The 15,770-nt window shown below is 30.5% G+C and overlaps 1 protein-coding gene across 2 annotated transcripts in view; it reads left to right on the top strand.

The window, feature by feature from the left end:
* Positions 1–15,770, top strand: part of LOC108909321 (protein jagged-1b) — a 297,128-nt gene that overhangs the window by 234,204 nt on the left and 47,154 nt on the right. For both annotated transcript variants that reach the window (XM_018713634.1, XM_018713635.1), the window contains exons 4-6: positions 1,050–1,304; positions 2,959–3,019; positions 15,294–15,427. In XM_018713634.1, coding sequence (XP_018569150.1) covers positions 1,050–1,304; positions 2,959–3,019; positions 15,294–15,427 — 450 coding nt within the window. The remainder of the gene's footprint in view (positions 1–1,049; positions 1,305–2,958; positions 3,020–15,293; positions 15,428–15,770) is intronic.

Below are 15,770 nucleotides of genomic sequence, written 5' to 3' on the forward strand. Positions count from 1 at the left end.
CACTGTGTGGCAGGTACCGACTGATACTCCCACCATTTGTGATAAAACACGTACAGAAGTTCTTGGCGCATTTTCCATTATTTGTTGGACATTTTCTTTTAATTCTTCAGTCCGCTTTTTAGGTCGGCCGCTTCCTTCTTTTCTTGTTACACTGCCCGTTTCACGAAAAACATTAACACAACGCTGAACTGCACTTTGAAAAATTTTGTACTCAACAACGCCGGGAAATTGATTTTGAAATTCTATGAAACATTCCTCAATAGAATACTTCCATATTCCATCAATCTTGCGTCAATTTCTAAAGTAGGACTCTATGATAAACACTTTTTGTTCTTGAGAAAACACCATTTTAAACGCTTTTTAAAACGAAAATATTCAAATTGATAGCGGCGATATAGCGCTTTGACAAATGACGTTTAAGTTCATTTGCTATACGCTACGCCCTACGTCCAAATTTTCAGAACCAACTTGACCACGTTTTTATTTGAACGCTCGTTATTTAAATTTATTTTTCTTCTCTACAAAACAACTAATAGTTTATTTGATTTCAATGAAATATACGCAAAAAGTGGGGATCGTATTCGTTTTCTTTATTTTTTACTTCGAATGTAATAATATAATTGTAGTTTACAAATCATCTTTTCAATAACATTTTTAATTATCATTTTATCACCATTAGGCAATATATACAGTAAAAATACTTAAGTTGAACATTCTAGTTTTCTATAATGCATCATTGTTATTTGTATTTCTGAATTTTGCGCCACTGATATAGCTTTTTTCCATAAATTTGATCATTTTAACACGAACTTACACAGTATTCTTGATATAAAAATGTTACTATTTAAACATTAAACAGACTTACCTTTGTTCAAAATTAATTAACTTCTATCCTTTAGCTTATTTCAAAACATAACAGAATATAAAATTATTTTTTTAGTTCCTTCTTTGGAAATTATGTCAAACGTGCAATGCCATCTGATAATAGACGATGAATGTTTCCCTCTCCTTTATATAATTTTTAACGTGACTAATGTAATCTGTTTCAGTTACTAACAATATAATAGAAGAAGCGACGTATTCAGGGATAATCGATCCTAGCGCTGAATGGCACACCTTAAACCATAGAGGGCCCCGGGCACGCTTGACTTACAGGGTGCGCGTCAAATGTGATACTCATTACTACAATTCCACGTGTACAAAATTCTGTCGACCAAGGAACGATAAATTTGGTCATTTCATCTGTGATGTAAACGGAGACAAAGAGTGTATAGAAGGCTGGAAAGGTTCTACTTGTGATGTTGGTAAGTAAATATCTTTAAAATTCAAAATATATCAAGATTTCAATCGAACTTTTGCTTGTTTCTCTTCTAAACTTTTAGAAAAACATGTAAATTGTTTTGAAATACCGATGAAAGCGGAAAATAAAACGAAACGAAACTTCAAAAGTTAAACGAAATGGTGAAAAGGTTTTTATAAAAACAAATTTGAAAAAATGTGAGTGTGAGAAGGACGTAATGATAGATTAAAGAGTAATTTCGATTATAAATTAGGTTATAGGGCCTAGGTTAACTTTCCAATCACTAAGTTACAAATTAGCCCTACATTGCAATCTTACCTGGCTGTCACCTAAGATTATATGTGCTTATTTCACGAAACAGGTATTTATAGCTTATGACAAAATATTTAATATAGTTTTATCACATGCAAGGACTTTAAATTAGACTTAACTATAAATATCTTTGTTATCAGAGATCTCGTACATTATACAAGGTGTAAGAAGTTTGACTGCCATTACTTCAGTATGAGATAGAGTAATCATAAATGAACAAAAATGTTGTAGGTATATTACAGGGACGTAAAATTAACAGTTTTTAAAATACAGCGGGTATTAATATTGGGGAGTTTCATCACAACGTGACAACAGCACTTAACCTAACGCTACATAGCTGGTGCATACCACGTGTGCACGTGGCAGACTTGTCCTACGGAAAAAATGTAAACAACGATTATTGTGAAACATTTAGTAAATTTCAAGACAATTGTTTTCCAGTTTTTAAATAAATAAAATAAAATGTATCGATTTTGTAGTACGAAGATAGTGTTGTGCTTAAATTTTAGCTCGAATTTTAGTAATTATGAATCTCTTAAAACAGGAACTTATATTCTATGCATGCAGTTATGTCAATTAATCGAACTTTTGTACATCAAGTTGGAGATTTTGATAATTTTTTCTCGGAAACGGTTGAGTTTAGGACCCATTTCATATAAGGTTTTTTTTTTGTTTATTTTATTGTATTTTATCGTCTGTTAAAATTAATTCAGTCTGGTTTATTTAAATCTTCTAAATTATTTTAGCCAAATTTTGCTACGAGTTTTATATTATTTGCAAGATCTTTACTCTGTTTTTAATTTTGTTTCTTAACTTTGCTCCTTCCAAGTCCAATTTGATTTATTTTATTAATAAAAATAGCTGAAAGAGAAATAGAAATTTAATTTTTCATGAAATTTCCTGTTCTTTAACTACACATCAATAATACAGAATAAATAATTGCATCTCTTTGATATGGAATTCAAAAAATTGTTTTTAACAATTCCTAATAAGAATAAGAAACTAAAGGCTATATTTCCAAGAAATCTTTTTTTATACAGGGTGATTCATTAACAATGGGAAAATCGAAAGCTGAAGATACTACACGTGAAATGGTGACCATTGACACAAACATGCCTTATCCGAAAGTTGATAGTTTCGGAAATACAGGGTGTTGAAACTTGAAATTTTAAATCGTTTCTTTGCGATTATTCTGAAAATATGTAGGTTAGGAACTTGAAAATTTGTGAAACTATATTTTTTTAGGCGACGAATAAGATGCGTGTTTTAAATTCAGCGTTTCTACTTCTACTCTCTACTACTATTCTTTATGCGGCCTGTTACAATATACTTTCTTCTATTTCCAGCTGCCTGTAAACCGGGATGCCATCCTGTCCATGGCAAATGTGACAGTCCTGAAGAATGCATGTAAGTAACAAAAAGTTAATTAATAAATTTATATCCACTTTGTTACTGACGTACATTTAATCTTGATAGTTTTACATAATTTAAGATCCTCGTGTAGTTTACCATTTAGAAGTTAAGAGCCATGTTCACACTTGATTCAAATTTAATTACTTGCCGGTTAAACCGATTACGAGTATGTATTCGGTTCTTAGAATTACAGCAGATACCCAAGTAGATTGTAGGAACTTCTGTTATTTTATACTGGCACCGCCCATTGCTTTCCTTTTATAATTAATGTTGGATGGTTCACGAAAACTTGATATTATCTGGATTCTATGTGTACTATAAATAACTTTCAGTAACGAACTAGAATTATGATATTTTGAAACGTGGTTGCAAAATTATTAATCACGAATAGCAAATTTTTACATAACAATATCTGTATTGTGGGATTCTTGTTAAGAAAGTTATTTAATTAATACCTGTATAGGGAAAACTACTTTGATTTATTGTCGATTCTATTGAAACGTCTAAATTTATTAATGAATAGAAGGATTGAAGTGCCAATAAAAGAATACCACTTTCTATAAACAAGATATCAAATCATAGGGAACGCTTGCTAATGTAGTATTGTCAAAAAATTAAAAATGATTCAGTTTATGTCACATGGTTAATAAATCCATCAAAAGTAGGTACACTTAGGCCTTTTTAATTTGTGGAGAAAACAATTTATTTTACATTAGTAATAAAAATCTACTGTGTCCTTAGAAATTATAAGATTTTTCTCTGCAGTTGTATCATATACTAGTCCTAAAGAAGATTTCAAAATAAATCGAAACGTGGACAATATATTTTTATAAAAAAAGTAAAATACTGCAGCGAAAGTCATCCTAGTGTGCATTGTTTATAAATTTGTTCACTTATTAGTTTCATGATGATTCTACATTCGTTCTTAAGACGTTCAGAGATTGTTCTTTTAAAAATAAGAACAAAAAGTCTTTTTGGCAAAACCCATTTATATTATTCAAAATCCGACTCAATACAGTGATTTGAACGGTCTAAAAGCATGTCGAGTGTCAAAGTCACACGGTGCCAAAGTGGTTGACAGTTAAAATACGATCTTTAGTCAAAAAATTGGTCACAAGTGTCGATCGATGAGATGGAACATTATCGCCCAGCAAACGCCAACGTCCTTTTGCGCGATATTCTGGGCTAATACGACAAATGTGATGCACCAAAACGCTTCAAAACGCCAAGATAGAATTGTGCATTAACGGTTTGTTCCGATGGAACGAACCATTTGGGGACAATGATGCCCTTGGAATCGTAAATGCAAATCAACATTGCCTTTACTTTTGACATCTCCAACCGAGAAATTTTGGGGTTTGGTTCGTGTGGCACCTTCCACTCGATACTTTGGCGCTTGGTTTCTAGATCATATTGAAAATACTACGTTTAGTCACAATGTTGTAAAGGAAGTTTTTGTCTTTTTTGGCGTCCTTAATGTCCTTCAAATGTTGAATTCTGAACAATTTTTGGTCCAAAATATTATGAATTGATGTTTTTGAAATGCTCAGTTCCAATTCCATGAATTTCAATGGAGATTTTGTTTGGCCAACATGTCCTCACGACCGTTTTTAAACCATGAACTCTGCCACGGGATAAACAATCATCACCATAAACTTGGTTCATCAATTGAAACGTTTAGGTAAAAGTTTTATCAAGTTTAAAACAACACTTAATATTAGCTCTGTATTCGATGCTCATTTTTGTACCGATAGCACAAACATAATGTCACTTCAGGCGCAATAACTTTGCTTTTATTCGTCCAAATGTCATAAAATTTTAGTACATCAGTGAAGAATCTAACTTTTCGACGCATGTAATAGATGCCCTCACTAGAAATACCTATTTTTTAAAAGTCCTGTTTACTTTGGGACGCATCGTGTATACTGTTCTTAGAAATCTATGGAAATTTCGGAAAGCAACGAAAAATATACGAATCGCCACGCCAATGCGCCGGAAGAGTTTTTTGAAGGTTAAGTTGTAATTTGTTATTGCGAAGTGTCAAAGTTGTCAAAATTTGTTGCGTACTAAATTGTGCTAAATAAAGAAAATCCGGTACAATATTTTCGAATTAATACTGTTAATTATATGTAATAGTCTTAATAGTAGTAAATAATGAAAACAAAAATTTGACATTTATGCAGCAAAATAAGTTGGTACGTAATATCAACGTTGCCAGACCTCATTCTCAGTCTGAACTCATTCTCTGTCTTTGCCAGTCCTTCTGCGGACTCTCTTCTCGATCTGCGCATATCGCAGTCAAGATCGCATATCGTAAAGTAACCATAAACTCGATACATTAGTAGAAATAGATTCAAATGACGTACAGATCGCCCAAAAATTATACAATTTTCAACTCTCAACTTCATTAACTAATAACTCTAAAGTATCAGTTCGAATTAAAAAAAAACTGTATAAACTTATTATTAGGTTATTTTCGCAAGTCCTACCCAAATCTGAGAAATTGACCACCATTTCCTAGACACCCTGAATGGCCATTTTAATATCAGCAGGTTTAATAGTTATTTTTGTATCTAGTGCGCGAAATACTAATTCGGTGATCGAGAATTGAATTTTTTAACGAGGCGAAGCCGAGTTAAAAAATTATTCGAGACCACCAAAGTAGTTCGCGCACGAGATGCAAACAATATTTTTTCTACAAACGTCAAAATCTATCTCTTAAAAATATTATAAATAAGTAAAATGCCTAATTTATTATAGAAAATAGTGTTGAGCTGGCTTAAAATGTCTTTCCTAATCAAATTTTCACTGTTACTATGGAAACAAAGTGGCTGTTGTTGACAACAATAATAATTATTTTAAAGTGACGTTTGTGCTCGCGTCTTCAATTTTTAAGTGCCAGATATTTAAAATAATGGAAATTGCTAGTGACGATGAACTGAGTAGCACCCCACCTAATTTGGCACGAGATGCAAACAATATTTTTTCTACAAACGTCAAATTCTATCTCTTAGAAATATTATAAATAAGTAAAATGCCTAATTTATTATAGATTTGGCTATTGTAAGTAATAACTAGTTATTGTAAAATTTTATCATTATTTTAAAAGTATTTAATTGTTATTCATTTAAAAATAAACAATAATTTGGAGTTTTGCTTCATTTTTTCAAAGATTGAAATACAAAACTCTTATTAATTTACATGCAGTGTGCGAAATACTTCGCACCCTAGTGCGCGAAGTATTTCGCGCACGGTGTCATGGTAACGTAAGAATCCGAAAAAAGTGTCACTTCGCATATTGTTGTCAATGCGCAAATCTTGTCATTTTTTGACGTTTGTAAAAAAAATATATAATTTGAAGTAGGCATTTAATGTTTTTCTTTTAGAAATTGATGAAATGATTCATGTAATGAGAATAAGTTGTTATCTGACTATAATCTGAAAATTTCCATACCTGCATATTATATTGTTGCTTATAATTTAATTTAAATTAAGGATAAGTTAAAAAAAGTATTGGTTGTTAATAGTTAGAATTGCATTTCTTACGTTTTTCCAATGTAGTTATTTACCAACCTAGAATAGATTCGAATAGATCTACAGATTAATGTTACTAATTAGAGAAAAATGTTTCCTTGGTTCATAAAGTATGTTGACATATACGGTAACCAAATCAATAAATTCGTTTTGAAAAGGAGCGCAGAACATTTCCGCAAAAGATTACGAAACCTTTCTCACGTATACGTTACTACGGACTCCTAATCTAAATCTGATTTACTTCTCCAGTAATTGACGTATTTTCTTCATGTTCGGTACAATTTATCCGGCAATTGATATAATTTAATCTTAGTTGGCAGGATGACTTTTCGCGAAGAACATGGTTGTTCAGTCAATATGGTCTTGCTATGAACTACGTGATGCCATGTTTCTCGAGTTAAATATTCTTCCGCGCTAAATTTACAACGTCACTTAAATTCAGAATACGTGCCGTGACCTCCGTGAGGAAACGTTGCGAGCCTTTATAAAAATTCTCTGACGTGCTCGGATAGTCGTAAAATTAATTGGGAATGATTAATTATCCTTATTTTTCTGTTTGCGGGCTACATGTTTCTGGTTATTTTTAGGATTATAAAAAATAAACACGGTCATAAAAAGGTATACCTATGCAGGTGAGTATTAATTTTCAAGCGTGTACGAGGTTTCTCACTAAGAATTATCACTTTTTTAATTTTTTACTGCAGGAAAAAACTTATAAAAGTCTGGGATCCTTTAGGCCTTCTAATTTATTTTTACAAAAATACAATTGAATGTCGAATAGTATCTAGGTAATGTTTAGATATGTTAAAATTTCAAATATTTTTTAACCTTTTAGTTTTTGTGATTTCAACAGTACAAAAATATATATTTTTTTAATTTTTTAGATTCATCTACTTTTTCATAACATTGTTCTTTAATAGTCGTGATTGGCTTAAAATTTAATAAGTATTAGATGTAAAATATAAAAGTCTATTAAAAGTTTAGTCTAAGTTAGTTTACCACATTTCCGATGTAGTAATTTTAAAGACCGATGAAATATCTTAAAACCTCTTATTCCTCGTCGGTATCATTAACCGATTTCAAGAAACAACGCGCTTAGTGTTTTGTAGCAACGTTTTTCATTCAGATCCCGGATTATTAGTAAGGCTGTCAGAGAGAGCCGCAAATCAATGACGTTCCAAGCGGGTCAACCGATGTTTTTCACATTCACATCACCTTAATATACTGTTGACTTTGTTATCGTGCGGATGTTGCGTAATTAATTTCTATCCATTGGTGTTTTCGGTGGTGTACTGTAGACAACTTAATGTATTGCTTTTTAATAAACAATGCGTACGTCTATGTCCCACGGCTCAGTTCTGACAGCCCTAATTATTAGTATTTTCAAATTTGGCAGATTTTATACATAAATTGTTCAATGTACCTAATTATTTACAGTTACAAAATACTTTTCTTTTATGTACAATACAAGTTTTGTACACATAAGAAAACAAACCTTGTTTTCTTTTCGCAGTTTTCACACAGAACTGGTAGTTTTTACCTTCATTTGAGTCTAAAAACGTTACATTTTTTCTTGGAATGATGCCGAAACAAAAGAACCTTTTTATAACGATGTTTGATATCAAGTTATGAAAAAAAAATTATAATAAAGTTATAATAAATTTTCTAGTCAATAAGAGCCATTTAAAACCTTTAGGGCTTTAGAATTTTCAAGAGTATGAACATACTGCTGAAATATAAAAAAAATTATACAAAATATTTTGCGAAATGAATTTTGAGTTTATGTAATTTCCTTAATAATGAAATGTAGTAGAAAGTTTTTTCTTTATTGTTACGTAGGTATATAAGAAATCATACCATAAATTTTTGCTAGTAGTTTCCGAACCTCCTGTATCTTGTATCCTTCTAACTAAATTTAACTTGTTTTAGTTTTGTTTTAAAAGATTTGTAGTTTTCAAAATAATGCAAGTAGAAACATTTTCTTCCCCGCACCCAGGTGATTGTACCAGTACAAGCTGGTAACAATAATTACCTACTTAGGTAATCTAATTTAACAATTTAGAATTTGCGGAGATTAGTTTTCTTTATAAATTTATGACATACAATTGAATTATTCTGTTTTATAACAATAACTAAATACTTCCCTGCTGTATTAACGTATAGTATGGTGTAAATCTCTCTTGTCGAGCAGATGCATACTTTATCGACAAAAAAGTAACATTTCATTAAACAAATCTGATATGGACATGATAAAAATAACCATAAAATTGGTAAACGGTAAACTTACATCAGTTTACAAAGCCAGTTAAAACGTGAAAATGCACCAATTTTTTACAGACAATTAAGGTCGAAATGGTTATGACTTGCAAATTTTAGGGACTACGGAAGATAACGTTATTCTGATTTAGTACAAGAAATGTAAGTTAAGGCGTGTTTACATTTATGGTACTCAGTTTATAGATGCAGGTACTCGTATAAAATCAGATTCAAAATATGGTATAAATAGGTCCACAGTAAAGTAAAAATAATTCGTACCTACCTACTTAACGTGTTTTAATACTTATATCAAGTTGTTAAAAAAAAATTAAATACTTAAAAATAGTTAATCAAAGGTAAAGTCAATTTATTTTTTAGAGCTGATTGTAGATTTTACATTTTTTTACATTTTACTATGTTATATGGTGTCTAACTATTTATACAAAGTAAATTATTGTAGATAACATATTATCAGTGATAAACATAAATTCTTTCCTATTATTAGTAGTAAATTATGAGAAACCTAGTTATAATAATTCAAGTAAAATGGTATGTAAGTAAATACTTATTGGTATGGAATGATAATATGTTCAGGTTTCTTTTATGATCTACTATTAAAGTCTCTGCAATGCAAGACGAGGCTTGTAGTTTTATGTCATATAGGCACATGAGTCCGTGTTTTTATTTTCTGTACATTCGCCTTGAAATTTTCAAGTATCTTTTAATCCTCCGTTTAAGTGAACAAAGCACTTAATATTAAGAATTATTCACAGACTAATTTATATGCAAAAGATGTATAGAATCGTGTGTTCAAAACTACGGTATTTTATATCTGACTGTAGCAATTTAAAAACGTGTTTCATTCTATGAGTGACATTCACATAGGAAGACGACTTTTTATTTTTGTTCAGCATGTCACTAATTTGACTGGCGTAAACATTATTAATCCGTTTTACTTATGTTTGAATACCTACATACAATTTATACAGCACTTTTTTGCTTTTAAAAGGTATTGAAACCACTAAATAGGTATAGCTGAAATAATAAAAAAACCTGATAATAACCTGAAAATAGGTCCCTACTTAAGAAGTATTAAGGGTAATTTCATACCAAGAATATTTCTTGATAAGACATGATAAATTAAAGGTATGGGCAAACCCATTAAAAACATAATACCTTAACGTCCAAAATTGAGAAAAAATGTACATAATAGACTATTATCAATTTTATAACCAATTCTGTATGGCCACCGTCTCTTTAAAAGTGTGGGCAGCCCTTTTAATACCAAAACAATGGTTTAATTACAGTATAATTTTTGTTTCCATTAAGCAGTTTTGATTCAACTACATCATAATTATGTTTTTTTTTCTATAATTACGTACGTACCTACTTAATAGTATATTACGTAATAAGTGTTGTAAAAAGCATTTTACGCACGAAAGAAAAAAAAGTTACGCACGACGCCGCGTAGCGGCGAGTGCGTAATTCTATGAGTGTGTAATTTTATTAAACCATGTATTACGTACTATATTTTACCTACGACCACTACCGTAAATACTTAAAAACACACCGTCTGCGAACAGTGTAAGATTCCTATTTTACATACGGTAAAAAAATCGCACAGCTTGATAAAAAAATCGTACAGTTTTCCTAGCAACCGCCTAGCAACGTTCAATACAAACAGTATTGTATTAACCGTTGCTAGGCGGTTGCTAGGAAAACTGTGAGATTTTTTTACCGTACGTAATAGGAATCTTACATTGATCGCAGACGGTGTGTTTTTAAGTATTTACAGTACCTAGTGGTCCTAGGTAAAATAATAAAAATATTTGTTCATGATTTTACACAACAGTGGTTAAAAATAAAACTTCCTTCACTAATGTACTGTCAAAATTTTATGACATTTGGACGAATAGAACCGGATCTGAAGTGACAGTATGTTTGTGTCATCGATACAAAAATTAGCATCGAACAAAAAGCTAATAATAAGGTTTGGTTTAAACTTGGTAAAGCTTTTACCGAAACTTTTCAATTGAAGAACCAAGTTTGTGGTGCTGATTGTTTATCCTGTGGCGTGCATTAGTGGCATACGCATAGCGCAGAAGGAAGTTGGCATTTGTTGGACGATAATACGCCATCTCATCGATCGAAACTTGTGACCGATTAATTTACTAAAGGTCGCATTTTAATTGACAATCAATTCCCTTATTCGCCTGATTTGGCACCGTGCGACTTTTACCTTTTCGGGAAAATGGATTTGCCGATGAAAGAAAAGCGTTTTGTGGGCATAGAAGCCATTCAAAAGGTTTGTACCGACATCGTGAAGGACATTTCAGCCGACGATCTAAAACAGTGATTGGACATGCTTTTAGACTGTGCAAATCCACAGACCACCTAGACTGGCTTATAGAGCGACTTTGGTGAAAACACTTTGGAGCCTGATTTGGAGCCCAGCGCTCAGTCGTGTCCTAGCATTTGACGTGTACGCATCGCTGTGATTTCGATAATTAGACGTTTTATCATGGGCAAGTGTATTGTAAAACATTGTATAAATAGAAGTGATCGAGTTGGTGAAGAGAGGCGAAAAGTTTCCTTCTTTAGGTAAGTAAAAAAAAAAGGAATATATAAAAGGTAAATATGTACGCCATTTTTCGGTTAACGTCACAAGTTTCCAGGGTTAGCTTTATAATTTTGTTCGCCCACATAGTGTAGTGATTAACGTGATATTGTTATTATAAAATAATGAATGAATTACATACCTACTGTAAAATATTTTTAGAAATTATTTACTTTATGTGTCTTAAATTTGTATGAAATTTTACCAATTCCCGTCATTTCGAGATAGCTGAAAATTAATAAAATATTTTTTTCAATTAAAAAAATCGCAAACAAAACTAATTTCAGATTCAGTATTCATACAGTCAATTAATGTTTATTAAAGATCGTGGTTGTTTGACGTATCCATCTCGAGATGTCGTAGTAATATGCTAAGAAACAGAAAAATTAATAAAATTTAAAATAATGAAAGCAGAACACCTAGGCTACAGAAAAATAAAATTGTTTATCATGTATTAAAAAACTTTCTGAATGTGAACATATTTGAAAATTTGCATGAACATCAATTTGATAATTTGCTTAACAATTGTAATCATTTAATAGAACTTGTAAGGGCTGAATGTGAAAAGTATATCGATGTACGAATAAATCATGAAGTCAAATTATTTAATTCGGTGAAATCTACGAAAAGACAAATATTAAATAAATTAATATTATTTAGAGGATAATAAATATATTTAAATTATTTTGTAGTTTTATTTAATATGACACTAAAATATACTATTTTCTGAATTACAAACTTAAAATTGAATATTTGTCATAAGATGCAATATAATGTTTAATATGTAATAAAAATATTACTTAATCCGGATCTGCTTAAAGATGCGCGCGATCAGATTGCCTTCCACACTCCACTTCCCCGGATTTTGCATTCACTGGTACCCGTGCATTGGAATTAGATACAGCCAGTCTAGGTGGTCTGTGGTGCAAATCGGTTTATTGGGTGGAAAGGGACTATTTTGAATAAAAAAAAAAAACTGTTTAAATAAATTTTATTATATGACAGCTATAAAACAGATCTGCTTGAGTAACTTGAAGAAGTAAGGATTTAAAATATGTATATTTAATTACACTGTTTTAAGTGTAATACCTACTATGTTCCTTTTTAAACATTTATTAGATACAAATAAAGATGTCCAGATAGAGTTATCAGTACCTACCTAAGATCAAAAAGATAGACAAACGAATATAGACAGTAATTAATTTACAATAAATATATATATTTTATTTCCAAATATAACTCTGACTCTGTCTTTTGGCCTCGGGCGCTAAACTAGTGATATTTCTACATTTCCAAATACAGTTAACAATTTCATAAATAATTCATAAATTCAAATGACCATATTAACCTCCGATAAGGAATAACAATATAAATTAGATTAGATTGTAGAAATCACAGGTTTCCAGGCATGGTCACTTAATTTATTTCTCTTTCAATATTCACCGTTGGGTTACGTGTAAACTGAGTATAAATGATTAATTTCGTTGCTCAAAAGTCTATAAAATCCTGTGGTGGAATCGTACACTTGTCAGATTGGTTAGGTTGAAGTCGTATAAGTGATGGCAACAAGAATTTAAATAAAATTGAGATGATTACGAGTAATGACCAAAGTTGGTGCTCTAGTAGACACTTGTATAGCTGCCCCAAGACAAACATATTATAGCCTACAGGTACTGTTTATTGCTTTTACCATTTATTTAGAGATATTTTAATCTGAAATGTTTATCAATCATTTGTCAACAATTCAAAAGGATTTGGTATTCATTCCGATAAACAATTTTTTCTTTAATTTTATAAGACTTATTATAGTTAGTTGATCAAATCAAACAATGGACGTCAGGGCAATTTTTAAAACTATTGCAGTAAATGTTGTTTAAGCAATGTATAAAGTGTTTCGAAATTAATTGGTAACAAAATAACAAATATTTTTTAACGGAATACCCTAAACACTGTTTCACTTTTTATGGACATACATATTTTAGTACGAAATAATTACCTGCAAAGCGATTATTCTGGTATAACCAAGTTTGATTTTAGTCATAGGCATCCGGTTCTAAAAATAAAAGAAAAGTTGTGGCATTTGAAAAAAATTATATTAGCCATTTTTTTTAATTAAAAGTTGGTAATATAATTTAGCATCCCTAAAAATCTGAATAAACTGTCTTGAAAAGTGCTCAAATTATGAAAGTTAGGAAAGCTTTTCTCTTTGCTTTTTGTTTTACTTATATTAAGCTATCGAAATCTGGAGAAAACTATTTTGATCCAGCCGTTAAAAAAAGATTAATGTAGAAAAATATGTGCTCCCTATTTATATATAGGTAAATATTTTCTCATTTATTTAAATTGCATCAGGTGGCATCATTTGGCAAAATGGATCACATGGCAAAATAAGAAGCAGTATTATAAATAAATAAATATCTCAATTTCTAGGGCATTATTAAGAAAAAAGTTTACAGGGATGGATTACCTATTAAAGGGGATTTATAAAACAATTTGGCACATGAGGCGAAATTACTAAGCAAGAAATAATAAAGAAGGAAAATAATAGAGTTGAAACATACACAAAAAAAGAAGTTGGTTAACGGAAATAGAAAGAATTATTTAATTGTTTAATGTTATATTTTGTTTATCCTTCCTATATATTTTTTGTTATGAATATTTTCAATGAATGAGAAAATCCTACGTTGAATTTTTATTACCAACTAGATAAATAAACTTGCTCAAGAATTGAATCGCCTCAGAAAAAATTTTAAAAAAATGGAAAAGCTTATCTAACTTCGTTTTTAACTTAACGCTCGCGCAAAAGTAAAAAAAAAACTAAATGTTTATGTACTCATATCCTGAGTACTTTTAACGATATTTGATTCCAATTAAGTAGAAAGATATTTCCTGAGGACACTAAATTGGAATATAATAACTTTTTGATATATTTTTATGAATAAATTCAGATTTAATTATACTTATTAGAATAATCGCTTTGTAATTTCCTTTCAGAAATATTACTGATTGGGAGCAAACCTATCAAATTTTATTTATTTTATTGTAATATTAAATACCCTGTATTTTAATTTAGAGGTTTTTGCTTTAGTCTAACTAATTACGGTCTTTTTCACAAAAGGTATAAAAAATTTTAGAATGAGATTACTATATATCTACTTCCATTTTTATCACAATCACTGGAAAATATTTTAGATAAAGATATTTTAGATAGACAGAAAGATTTACACTGGATGTTAATTCATCTGAAAATTTGTGCATATGAAATCGTAATCGAACAAAATAACAGATTAAATAAATATATTATCAATTGTTCTTATGAATTCATAAGAATTTCGACCAGTGATCAAAATAGTTCGCTTTCATCGGACAGTCATTATGGTTTCAAAGGTATGAATAATATCGCAGAATTGGTCTATTTTAATGGAGTAAGAAACTAACACTGTCGTATTATGAATTCAAATCGGTTGGGTGGATCCATTCATACTATTTATTTGTTGAGAATTCGTATGACTTCGTTCGAACAAGTTCTCTCATACGAATTCGCATTTAGAATAAATAACTATCGCTTAGTACGAAAATTTGATATGCCGTGTGCAACGAAATTCAAATCTTCATTTCATCGTCGTCAATTAAAAAAAAATGGAGTTCCTAATTGGCCATATGCCGTAGAGTATACGTTCGTAATTCGTGGTAGAAAGACATAATGAATATTATTACTTATCCGTTGCTAAATTTTTTAAAATAAAAACCACTATGGAAGTTATTGTTTTTATTCAATTTGATAAAATATTTCGTATGGATATAAGTTTGTTAAAAAGATAATATGGAAGCACACAATAAATTTCGTACATCCTTTTGCAGATGTCGTCCAGGTTGGAGAGGGGATTTTTGCGATCAATGCGAGCCATATCCTGGATGTAAGCATGGATACTGTAATGGTTCTTCGTGGCAATGCATTTGTGACACTAACTGGGGAGGAATCTTATGCGATCAAGGTGAGCTACTGCTTTCGCAAATTTTATGGCTTCAATTTGTTATTTCACTAGTTAGTAATATAAATAATTATTTCGAATCCAATAAGATCCAATAAGATTTTGTATGTTTGAATATCAAACATACAAAATCTTATAATACATAACAACATGTCTAAAAAGAATGCCTTTTTTAAGTACATATAGGTACCTAATCACATTTGTTCATATACATTTGTTCAAAATGTACTTACACAAGGTCAATCTAATTGAAAGCTGAGAAAATAGGTATAAAAGGCATTATCTGCAGATACCTATATTTTGTTGTCTATTTCAAATATCATTAATTAATCAATATATTTTTAAA

This window comes from Anoplophora glabripennis, unplaced genomic scaffold, assembly GCF_000390285.2.
Source record: "Anoplophora glabripennis isolate ALB-LARVAE unplaced genomic scaffold, Agla_2.0 scaffold234, whole genome shotgun sequence".
Classification (NCBI taxonomy): domain Eukaryota; kingdom Metazoa; phylum Arthropoda; class Insecta; order Coleoptera; family Cerambycidae; genus Anoplophora; species Anoplophora glabripennis.